General features: G+C 36.8%; 2 protein-coding genes across 2 annotated transcripts in view; both read left to right on the plus strand.

Moving 5' to 3' along the window:
* LOC126965504 (ras-specific guanine nucleotide-releasing factor 1-like) overlaps positions 1-11,885 on the plus strand; it is a 55,201-nt gene extending 43,316 nt beyond the window's left edge. The window contains exons 15-22 of the mRNA XM_050809137.1: positions 1,025-1,126; positions 2,398-2,649; positions 3,455-3,637; positions 4,197-4,262; positions 4,765-4,832; positions 6,159-6,252; positions 11,143-11,368; positions 11,873-11,885. Of these exons, the coding sequence (XP_050665094.1) occupies positions 1,025-1,126; positions 2,398-2,649; positions 3,455-3,637; positions 4,197-4,262; positions 4,765-4,832; positions 6,159-6,252; positions 11,143-11,368; positions 11,873-11,885 (1,004 nt within the window). The remainder of the gene's footprint in view (positions 1-1,024; positions 1,127-2,397; positions 2,650-3,454; positions 3,638-4,196; positions 4,263-4,764; positions 4,833-6,158; positions 6,253-11,142; positions 11,369-11,872) is intronic.
* Positions 11,886-11,994: 109 nt separating this feature from the next.
* LOC126965290 (ras-specific guanine nucleotide-releasing factor 1-like) overlaps positions 11,995-12,401 on the plus strand; it is a 49,652-nt gene continuing 49,245 nt past the window's right edge. Inside the window, exon 1 of the mRNA XM_050808807.1 lies at positions 11,995-12,157. Within this exon, the coding sequence (XP_050664764.1) occupies positions 12,000-12,157 (158 nt within the window). The 5' untranslated portion in view covers positions 11,995-11,999. The remainder of the gene's footprint in view (positions 12,158-12,401) is intronic.

Consider the following 12,401-nt stretch of genomic DNA (forward strand, 5'->3'; position numbering starts at 1 on the left):
ACAGGAAAGTATTTAGAATATTCAGTATTTTAGGAAATAATAAATTACGTAAAATAAAAAAAAATCGTAATCCAAATTAGCAAAATTAAAATAACAAAATATGTCTCTTTATATTTGTTTGACAACATACAATTACGTAGATATAGAAATAATTACAAAATATACACTACTCGCTTGTGTATTACAACTGTCGCGCATGCGCACGTCTGATTTAACGGTTTTATTCCACGGACTTTTTCTTACGATTTCACTATCACATTTTTTTCAGTTCGGTCCCGCAGCAAAATCCCTATCTCCTCCAAGCCTGCCGTAAGGAACTTCGTTCCAAAAATTATCAATTCCATGATTCTCGTTCGAACAGCGTACAAGGAATTGGGGATTATTTGTACAATCCAAGATGGCCGCCGAGCTAAATCCATACTTATAATATATTATTTATAATCATTATAATATGGATACCATTTTCAATCAATTATTATTATTGTCAAATATTATTAAGTTATCAATACAAACTGAATGAAATGTATTTGACACCTTTCAAAAAAATTCAAAGGTTTTGACCTAGTTTTCATACAATTAGTGACAGGCCAGTATCGTTTTCTGTTAAAATAGTCAAGCAATAAATATTTTTGTGCAGTAAAGTTTTTGTTGGTATTATTTCATACATCTAAAGAAATACACAATCTGTGACGTTGTTACAGATATAAATATAATAATGTCTTGCCCTTCGTCATACTGGCTAAGTACTTATATAGACCCGCTTTTACACAAATTATCTTGCCCCAAATTAGACATAGCCTGTGCTATGGGTTGTAAGACAACAATATATACATACATACATATAAACGTCCATGACTCGGAAACAAACATCCATATTTATCATATAAATGTTTGCACCTACCGGGATTCGAACATCTAACTTAGTAGGTAGGGTCGCTAACCGCTAGGTCGCCTATATACTTTTATGTAAATATAATGAAAGTTATAAGAAAAATATATAATCATAGAAATTATCTTATTTTAGACACGACTTCTGTTTGTTCTTCGCCTGGAGGAGACAATTATCAAGGGAAAGATTTTAAGATCCTCGTCGAAGTGAAGGGCGAACAAATTTATGCGCACCTGGGTAATTATACAAAAATGTCTTCTTATTACTATTTTTTGCTGTTAGCAATTCAATTGACTAATGAGGGAAGCATCACAATATATGAAGGTAAGAAAGATATTACAGAAGTAGCTATGTACCTACTACTTGACAATTTGCTAGAATACCGACATCGGGTCCAAATATATTAAATAATAATTATAAAAAATATTTATAGGAGTTATAAAAACAATTTAATTAGTCCAATTACAGGTTCTCTCTAGGGGGTGAAAAATATTTGAATCTCTGTATTGTATAGACCTAGTTTGGCACTTAATAATATTAATTAACATGTATATTTATCTCGACGTTTCGTTGCCTTTACTTTGCATAACATTAATTTTTTCAAATTATTAATTCAGTTAAATTTGTAATTTGTTCAATCCGAGCGCTTATCCAAGTGTGCCAACCGTTCGAGTGAAGTCACGAGCATAAATCTTGGTATGTCTTGTTCAACTCTCAGGTTGTGGCTTCATCTACAGGATCTTATATACAGTTGATAACCTGCTCAACCCTAATATTTGAATATTAGGACATTGACTTGAGATATCGCTCTTTCAAATTTAAACACTCACAAAAATCGTCACCTTTTTGCTCTTAATAGTGATTTTCATTATTATAACACTAGAAATAAGGGATTGCTTGTAACTAATTCTAGTAGGCTTCATAAGATACATAATAGCTTTAAGGGTAAATGTATACACTTCTACAATAAAGTCCCAGCCACTGTTGGCATTGTCTATAAATAAATTTAAATGTTTTATAAAAAAATGGCTCTGTCGTAAATCCTATTACTCCACTGCTGAATATCTAAATGATCGGACAGCCTGGGACTAGATTGTGATTATTTTATAGCAACTGTACAATATTGTATATTTTTATTGAAAAGAGCGCAAAAAAAAAGAAGACTGGGAGAGTTTCTTGCGCCGCTTCTTCTCTCTCAGAGCGCCATTTGTTTCCGAAGCGGTAGTAGTATCTAGTAGTATAAGAAATGACATCAAAAAGAATTCTAAAGGAATCAATTTTGAGAAAATAAATGCCTTTTATGCCTTTTATGCCTTTTAAACAATTATCTGAAAAAACTTAACTAAACAACCAAAAATAATTGTTTTTTAGTATTTTTTTTCCTGAGTCCCGCATCTTTTATAAAAATCACCTCGAAGTGACGGATATCACTTTAAAAATAACAAATTGTTCAAATTATTAATGTTAAAATCCAGCTATTATATACCTTGTTAAAATGTCTCTTCCAGTTGCCGCTACTCTTGAGGAGAAGGCGGCGTGGACTAGCGAGCTGGCACAGTGCATGGAGAGTGCAGCGCTGACAGAGCTCCTGCGGGCCTGTGGCTCCTGCGGCACAGCATCAGCAAGTCTCCCCGCCTGCAGATCTGACCGAGCCCTGTTCACAGACGACGTCGACATACGCTTCAGCAGGACTTTAAACTCGTGCAAAGTCCCGCAGATAAGATCCGCGACACCGCAGCGCTTGCTACAGAGACTCACTGGTATGGTGATAATATTTTTTTTAAATGAAAATAAGGGACAAGACGAGCGGGACGTTCAGCTGATGGTAATTGATATGCCCTGCCCATTACAATTCTGTGCCGCTCAGGATTCTTGAAAAACCCCAAAAATTCTGAATGACACTACAAATGCGCTCGTCACCTTGAGACATAAGATGTTAAGTCTCATTTGCCCAGTAATTTCACTAGTTAGGGCGCCCTTCAGACCGAAACACAGTACTGCTTACACATTACTGCTTCACGGCAAAATAGGTGCCGTTGTGGTACCCATAATCTAGCCGGCAATCTGAGCAAAGGAGCCTCTCACTGGTAAAGTAATGGTGATATTATAAAACCCATAAATATAACAACCACCGTTTATATACAAGTCAATGTCTACTTGTAGGAGTGATATTACAATAATTTAGCGCATTTATCAAGGTGAGTGTTCCGATGAGTTGTTTCACCTGATTCCTGCCGCCAAATTCCACCTACGCAAGGAGGAGCTTTCTTCCACGTACTACAAAGCTGTGGAATTAATTTCTTTGTGCAGTTTATCCGGACGATACGACATGGGTACCTTCAAAAAAAGCGTGTACACCTTCCTTAAAGTCCGGCAACACTCTCGTGATTCCTCTGGTGTTGCAAGAGAATGTGGGTGGCGGTGATCACTTAACACCAGGTGACCCGTACGCTCTTTTGCCCTCCTTTTCCATAATCATCGAATTGCATTAAAATGCTTTGCTTAAACGAAAGAAAAATCCAAATATATACTTTGACATCCAAGTCCAAATATATACTTTTACAGATCTCCGGTTCCTGTCAGTTGATTTCTTAAACACGTTCCTGCTAACCTATCGCGTGTTCACTGATGGCGTCACGGTGCTGGAGGCTCTGAAGCAAGTGTTCTACGAGCAGTCACAGCAGGAGCTGGAGCTGTTGCCGCCGCCTGATGCCACCAGGAAGACCAGTGCTGCCAGCACTGTGTCTGGTATGAGCTGTAGCTATTTATGTAACTAATTATGATATCATCATTAACATCAGCCGGAAGACGTCCACTGCTGGACAAAACTTTTGGGCCTCCCCAAAGATTTCCACGTCGATCGGTCTTGCGCTTCCTTCATCCAACTTATTTCGGTGATATTGACCAGATCGTCGGTCCATCTTGTAGGGAGTCTACCACCACTGCGTCTTCTGGTACGTGGTCGCCATTCGAGGACTTTACTGCCTACTATTAACACTCTGTGCCCTACCCACTGCCACATCAGTTTCGCAATCATCTCCCACGATCTTTGGTTCTGTTTCGATTTCCCAGGGATATGATATAAGGTGCATTTAATTATAAAATATCTCTTGTACAGCAGGCTATTAACACTCGCATGCTCCTACCCTTTTACAAACGTTCGCTAATTCATTATAATCTTGATCTAGCGTTTCACGTAGGGTAATCACGTGCAAGCTTTGTTGTAACCTAGTCACAGATCCAAATTTTTTTTTTTAATTCCTAAAAACGCTGAAACGTGAGTGGCTTATTTGTAATTTTATTCTAGGTTACGGTTCTGAGTACAGCGAAAGAGATTGGCAGACCAGATTCTGGCGAACTACACGAGGAAAAAGTAAGAATGCAATCATAGTTGTGGCATAAATACGTAATATATAAAGATTTTAAGGTTGAAAGTGTTGAATAATTTTGGTATACATGTAGAACTGTTGTATTTTGAAGGGATCTCATTCGTGTTATAAGGGGTAACAACAGAATACACATTAGTTTAGATAATTTATCAGCCTAATGCCTCAGTGAGTCATGCATCTTGGTGTCGAGACACCAAACGGGGGGGCCCAGAGGCGCGGAGAATGTTGAAAATAGTATCTTCGCGCCTCAATAAGGCTACTGGAAACCCAAGCGCTGGCAGCTATTTCGCTCAACGGATCAGCCTTGCTATCCAACGCGGTAATGCTGCCAGTATTCTTGGTACGCTTCCACGTGATGATAGTTTTAATTTTATGTGGTCGTAGTATTGTAAATATAGTTATAAGATTTGTTTTATTTATTAAATCAAATGTGCCTAATTAAATTAAGATTCAACTGTCATTTAATCCAAAAACATGTTTTATTAGGTGAAGACGATGATAAGCTCTCGCCGTACTTAATGGCACCATCAAGACGCCCCTCAGCCGTTGGCAAGGTTTGACTCTATTCTTTTAAATACTTACGCTTGATTACATGTGGGGTCTTCATAACTTCCACTACATCAAAAGATATTTTCAGTGTATGTTTAATTTATTGTTGAAAAAAATATATTCTTACCTCAATTACACATTGATGTGTTTGTAATAAAATAAAATCGTTAAAGTGGGCGTTACTTTGTGGAAATCCATAATAATGCAAATGGTTTGAGTTATCTTTAGTGTCAATTCCGCCAATATTTGTCTCTAAACAATTCGACACGTGTTTCGCCTGTAAGCGTGGCATCCTCAGGAGATGTTGAATCGCCAAACTCTGGCACGAGACTCAAGAGCTCTTGAAATTGGGCGGAATTAACACTTAAGAAAACTCGAAACATTTTCTTTTTTAATGTAATGTAATGTCTGAAACAGGTTCAACACCGATATAATTCCCTGTGACTAACGGACGTTCCCAATATTCAGAGAACTTGAGATAAAAATTTGTAACTATCGTTGACTTTTCTGTCCCAATAAATTTATCGACGGTAACTCACCTTATCCGTACACGCTGTCTGTCAATGGGACGACGTATAGCTTACCAGCGCTAGAAATTTGTATAGAAATTGCAATTCACGCGTCCCAATATAAGGCGATAAAAATGACTAATTGGGTATATTAGGACAGCTACAGATTATTGACAGCTAATTACTGACAGTTGAAGGTAGTAATTTATCTCTATAAGTAGATAGTATATTGGATACGGCCGTAAGTCATTTCATGTTCACTCTATATACCTCAAATCCGATCAAGGAATAATAGTAGATGCTTAGATTAAGGATTGGTCTCCACTGCGCTCCAACTAAATGAGCGTACTAGAGCCAGTCTCGAACAATGTGTGACATTGACGTGCCACATGTTCTGTTAAACTTTGCTAATAATTGAAACTCAAATGCGGGGTAGCGTAGTTAAACTTTGTGAAAATATTACTGCAAGAAATAATCAAAACACTGGGATCACATATCATCATTAAGTATTTTGTATTTTATTAATTTCAATGTAAAATAACACGAAGTGTATGTTACAACATTTGAAAGATGGCATTGTGCCATTGAGTGTCAAGGTGCCACGTACATAAGCATCTAATAGTTGCCGCAATAAAAAGCTATTGTTCTTAGGTTGGGACCAATCCTTAATCTAAGAGTAAATGTCTATTTATTTATTTAATAAGTACCACCACATTACACATAACATTATCCTTACAAACTTATTATTATTAAAGGGTACTAGTAATAATACTAATACTAAAAGGTTCGGTACATATTTTTATGAGAGTTGTTTTCGTTCAGACTGAGGAGGACAACAGTCATCTAACCATACCGAAGATAATGGCGACGTCCTCCAGCAATGAAACTCTCAAAGGCACCGCTACAACAGCCACAGGTTAGCCCACTAAGCAAGCTATTAAAAAGATTTTTTTTTTATTTTGAAACGTAGAAGTAGTTTTGTACAAATACAAAAGATTTTTTTTTATGGAATAGGAGGACAAACGAGCGTACGGGTCACCTGGTGTTGAGTGATCACCGCCGCCCACATTCTCTTGCAACACCAGAGGAATCACAAGAGCGTTGCCGGCCTTTAAGGAAGGTGTACGCGCTTTTTTTGAAGGTACCCATGTCGTATCGTCCCGGAAACAAAGCACAAGGAAGCTCATTCCACAGCTTTGTAGTACGTGGAAGAAAGCTCCTTGAAAACCGAAATGTGGAGGACCGCCACACATCCAGATGGTGGGGATGATATCCTAATTGGCGTGTCGTGCGAAGGTGGAATTCGGCGGCTGGAATCAGGTTGAACAGCTCTTCGGAACACTCCCCGTGATAAATGCGGTAGAAGACACACAATGAAGCGACGTCTCTACACAACGCCAAGTGATCCAGCCTTTCACAGAGCACTAGGTCCCCGACAATTCGAGCTGATCTGCGTTGCACGCGGTCAAATGGATCGAGCTGATACTGGGGTACGCCAGACCAGAGTTGACAGCAATACTCCATGTGTGGCCGGACCTGCGCTTTGTAGAGCGCTAGAATATGGGCCGGCTTGAAGTATTGCCGTGATCTATTGATGACGCCCAGCTTCTTCGAAGCCAATTTGGCTTTGCCCTCCAGATGGCCACGGAATTGGCAATCGCTCGAGATTTCAAGACCCAGTATTCCGATACTAGGCGAGGCTTTAAGGGAAGTGTTATCGAAGAGCGGTGATACGACTTATGGGGTTTTTTTAGTGGTAAACGCGCAAACTTGAGTCTTCTGGGGGTTAAATTGGACAAGGTTCAATTAACCCCATTCCGCGACCTTCTCGAGAGAGGACTCGATAGAAGACACAAGTATGCATGGCACATACACTGCATGGCCCGTGTATACGGCATCACCAGTGCTGTCGTCTGCATAGCAATGTATATTACGATTCAAAAAAATGGTCCCAATTCAGCATGTTTGCTGACTGCATGAATTGAAAACCAACGCTGGTCTTCCGTTGGGTCATTTTGTGACGTCACGAAAAATATTTTGATATAAAATTAAAGCAAAACTTTTTAATGGTAGGAAAGTAAAAGTAACGTGGTGTAAAAACTAAATCTTATAAAGTTACGTAATGTAACCTAATTTAAAAATAATTTCTTAAGTGTTTCGACCTGATATAATTAACGATGGGCAATGAATGAGCTAGAACGTTCTACTTGTATACTCAGTGGCCGCATGTAAATAAATAAGTAATAAGATGCTCATTAGCATAAGAATTGTCTTCTATTAAAGAAAAATGGCAAGGGAAATAAGGGCACAGATAAACGTGTGGCGTTATTTAACCATCCAGAAATCGGCAAATACCCCCGCGCCGCGGTATGCCTCAGATCGGCGTGTGATCAGCGTTCTGTCAACGCGTTTTATTTTACGTTTATTATTAGATTGCAAAAAAAATAGGATGATTTGAGTGACTGTTTCATTATTGTGCCAATTTGCAAATGAAATTAATGACCATTTGAATAATAAACTTCATGTGCTCGTTATTTTCATTGACTTCAAGGCATTTGATATGCTACAACACGATGTCTTATATAAAATATTTGAGCAGACTGGTATTCGAGGCCCCTTGCTAGAGTTATTAAAAAAATACCACACATATAGAAATACAAGAGTTAAGATTGGAGACGACTACAGTAACAATATTGTAACTGATCGAGGAACTGCTCAGGGCTCGATAATCGCAACGAACGAATACCTTATATACGTAAACAATATGTGCAGGTTATTCAAACACGGTTCCGTATACCAGTTTGCTGATGACACGTGTATATTTGTGGCCGACACTGATATTAAAATAGCAGATAGAAGACTTCGACGCTATGTGTCAATGGTCTCACGATGTTGGTTTAGCCATTAACGCGTTAATGTACATAGAAACCCCTCATAACAAATCTTAATATAATTATAAATTACGTGACACGTTGTTTGTCCGCGATGGTCTCCTAAACTAATAAATGGATTTAAATGGAGATTACTTCATGGAGTGCAGTTTAGTCCAACTTGAGAGATAGGATAGTTTTTATTTTGATTTGGGACCCATTATTATTATTATTATTTTTTTCAATATTTGTTTTGTATGGACATATTTTCTATGAGAGAATTTGGTGACGCACGGTTTGACAGTTCCACTGTGAAACAATTTCATTATAACAACAGTGAGCATTTTTTACGAAATAATTCTTGATGTGTTGAAATGTTATTGGCAAACTGCTATAAAACAGTTTTTTTTCTTATTATCTACAGAACAACGTCTGTCGTGTCAGCTAGTCTTTATATAAACCTTTGATATTAGCCCACTGTCACGACTGTCAACACAATAATACAATTCATAACAGCACAAACTGTACACCACTGGACGTAGTGAAAGAACATAATATGTACCTTAGGCTAATTATAGACGATAACTTTACGTGGGGTCCTCATATAGAATTTGTATGTAATAAACTAAGGTCAATACTTTCTAGATTATCAATTCTTATATACAAAATGAACTACAAAGCTTGAGACTACTATATCTTGCTCTGGCTGTCTCTGTTGTTGGATACGGGTTGTGCTGTTATGGCAGAACGTATAAAACAAATTTAGAAAAAATACATAACTTACAAATAAGATTACTTAAAACCATTGTACCTAATCATGTTAAATATAAATTTACTAATAACCACCAAGAACTATTTTCCTGTTGTAATATCATGTCGATATACTCTAAAATAAGATTCGCTCTTGTTAGTTGCAGAATGCTTTATTTTATAGTTGTATAATATAATAACACATATTGTAATTCTTAAGAAATTTGAAAGAAAACAAAATACGAGGAAACTAGCCTACCTTAATAGGTTTTGTCTACCTAAATATAACAATGTATATAGTAAAAGAACCTGTAACTATGTATTACCTAGGATATTAAATACATTACCTGATGATCTAATAGATATATATCTGCAAAAGAAAAATTTCAAAGTAAAACTAAAAAAATACTAATCAGAGAAGAAAGAGAATTAGACGCTAATAACCAGGAATACCTATGATGTATATTTTAAATATTACTACTATATGTTATATTAAGTCTTATGTAAATAAAATAATCATTGTAATGCGAACTTACCGCTCGCACAATAACCTTAGAGGTTTTGCGAGTATATCTTTGTTATTACATATATTAAGATAATTTTGTTCATTGAATAAATAAATAAAAAATCTGAAAGCTATTGGAACAAGCTATAAGACTATGTAAAATAAACCATATAATAGTCAGAATAAGGGTCAGAATTTGTTGAGGGAATAGTGTGCCGACGGCACACTATTCCTGGTTTTCGTCTATCCGAAAAATGGGCCACTTGCCAATTTCGGAAGGGAAACGTAGCGATCGACACGTAGCAAACGTATAAACGCATTAAGTAAATTATTATTTCAGTGTGCTTTAGTAACTGAGACAATTACTATCGTAAGGTTTTAGAAGGAGTGTCAACAGCAAGACGGCTTTAAATTTACGTTATCTATAATCATTATTTAAAAATAAAAACAAAACAAGCGAGGATTATACGATAGTAAAATTTTACAAACTCTCCTATAATAGTTACAACAATAATTCTATAAGTCATTATCGCGGAGCAACAGGTACTAAGTTCGTTACGCACTAGATAAACTAATTAGCAAATAGGGTGATTTTTATTGAAATACTTTTAGGACTGATAATCTTGTAGTCCCGGTCAGTGTAACGTACATCCTAAATTCAAAATGATTGTTAAAATATTTAGACAGGAATATTACAACTAAATTAGTGAGTTTGTAAATGATACCACACCTTAGAAAGGGTACGATAGCCCCCTGGCTTTAAAATGTATAAATTTTCGGATAGATAGTAAAATCTGACTCTCTATAAGTATAGGGTGCTAAATTTAATTTTGAACTGATTCAAGTGAAAAAGTTATTTGATCTATAGTTTCCCTACAGTAGTGTAGTTCACAGTTCACGATTGAATGATATAGATTTACCACATCCACTCTCATTAGGTTATTGACCTCATTGGTCTATCTAAAATACGTCCCGCGAACATTTATTTCAGCCATCACATCAGCACTATAAACCATCCTGGTTCGTTTACGAATTTTACTGTTTCATTAATTCAATCCTAACTCCTTCTATCTTTCACACAGTAGAACGAACCTAGGTTTAAATTCGCCCCTCAACAGAATGAAACGATCATATAAGAAACTGCAAGCTAATAATAGCACTATCGATATCTTCCGATATAATAAAGGGTCAAAGTTTATAAGTGAACTAAAAAAACTGGTGTCATAAACTACCTTAATCTTTTTTTTTATTTAATATTCAATATGTTTTTTTTACTAACGTGTTGCTGTTTCTGTCTTGTGAATGATGATGAATGACACTTTAATAGATGTTACACTTCGAACCATAGTTATAAATTATGAATAACTTTTATTAGTTATTTATAATATTTAATTGTTTATAATTTGAATAGTAATTATTTATGCTTAGTGTAAGATCAATAGTGTATCATAATAATAAATAAATAAAAAGTAAACTGTTTGTAAATTAAGTAGGTTTTTTTATTATTTTTCTTTAACTTAGACTGATTTTTATCGTTAACAAATAAAAAAGTATAAATTCACAAATTTATGTTTTGTTATCGCTAATAGTAAGTATTAAATTTGTTTAAAGTTAAAGATCGTGACGTTCACGCAGTGAAATTAGAACTTCGCATATCTCCTTCATCTATGGTAACTTGCAGGTACATCACCATCATCTCCTGGAGCTATAAGTTCGGTGACACTAGTCGGCAGTCCAAAACATGTGAGCCCCGAACACACGGTGACGTCAACCAAAGATTCACCAACAAGGATAAAAGATAATGACAGGGCTGCTGCTCTCATGAAAGATGAGAGTATAGAGCTGGTGGATCAAAGTGACGAGGATATTAAATATAAAGAGGAGGAACAAGAGAAACACAAACCCAAGCGAAATGAACATTTCAAAATATCACAGAGATTTTCTGAGGTTAGTGTCGCTATCGCACAGCGGTTTGCACCATTTTACGAATTAAAAAAGGGGTTCCTTTTTAATATTTATTTCAACCATTTGCCTGTCAGATGCCGTCTAGATTATGGGTACCACAACGGCACTTATTTCTGCCGTGAAGCAGTAATGTGTAAGCATTATTGTTTCGGTCTGAAGGGCGCCGTAGCTAGTGAAATTACTGGGCAAATAAGACTTAACGTCTTATATCTCAAGTCTCTGTAATGGGCAGAGCGTATCAATAACCATCACCTGAACGTCCTGCTCGTCTCGTCCTTTATTGTTACAAAAAAATATAATATATAAAATCATATAAGTATTGTGATCGACTATAATGGAAACATTTTCTTTGACTCTCTTGAGCTTGGGATAAGTAATCTCAAAATCAGGATGAATCCATTACATCCGTCAGAAATTGAAAACAGAAATGTACGTGCACATTTCAGAAATCAGATGTAAATATTGACTTGTTTTGGGATAGGGCATTTGCAACAAGTCTCTTTCATTCTCGCTTTTAAAACATTGTTTCCATTTTCGTAGGTAAGTATATCTCATATCCAACGTGTGCGCACGATGTCGGAGAGTCCTCGTCGGCTACAGCCCAGCAGTGGAGGCGGATGCAGTGCGGCAGAGCTGCGGAGAAGGTCGGAGGGCACTCGAGGAAACAACGCCGGTCGACATCCGCCCGAGCCACGCAGGGCTTCCGATACGGCTGCACGGAGATCTATCAGGTACGTTTCAGGATGCCGGCTAGATTATGGGTTCCACAACGGTGCCTATTTCTGCCGTGAAACAGCAACGTGCAAACATTATTGTGTTTCGGTCTGAAGGGCACCGTAGCTAGTGAAATTACTGGGCAAATGAGACTTAACATCTTATGTCTGGCGCAATAGTACTTAGAATTTCAAGGCGCATCAATTCTTACCATCAGCTGAACGTTATGCTCGTCTCGACCCTTATTATCATAAAGAATAA

Source organism: Leptidea sinapis, chromosome 7 (genome assembly GCF_905404315.1).
Source record: "Leptidea sinapis chromosome 7, ilLepSina1.1, whole genome shotgun sequence".
Classification (NCBI taxonomy): Eukaryota; Metazoa; Arthropoda; class Insecta; order Lepidoptera; family Pieridae; genus Leptidea; species Leptidea sinapis.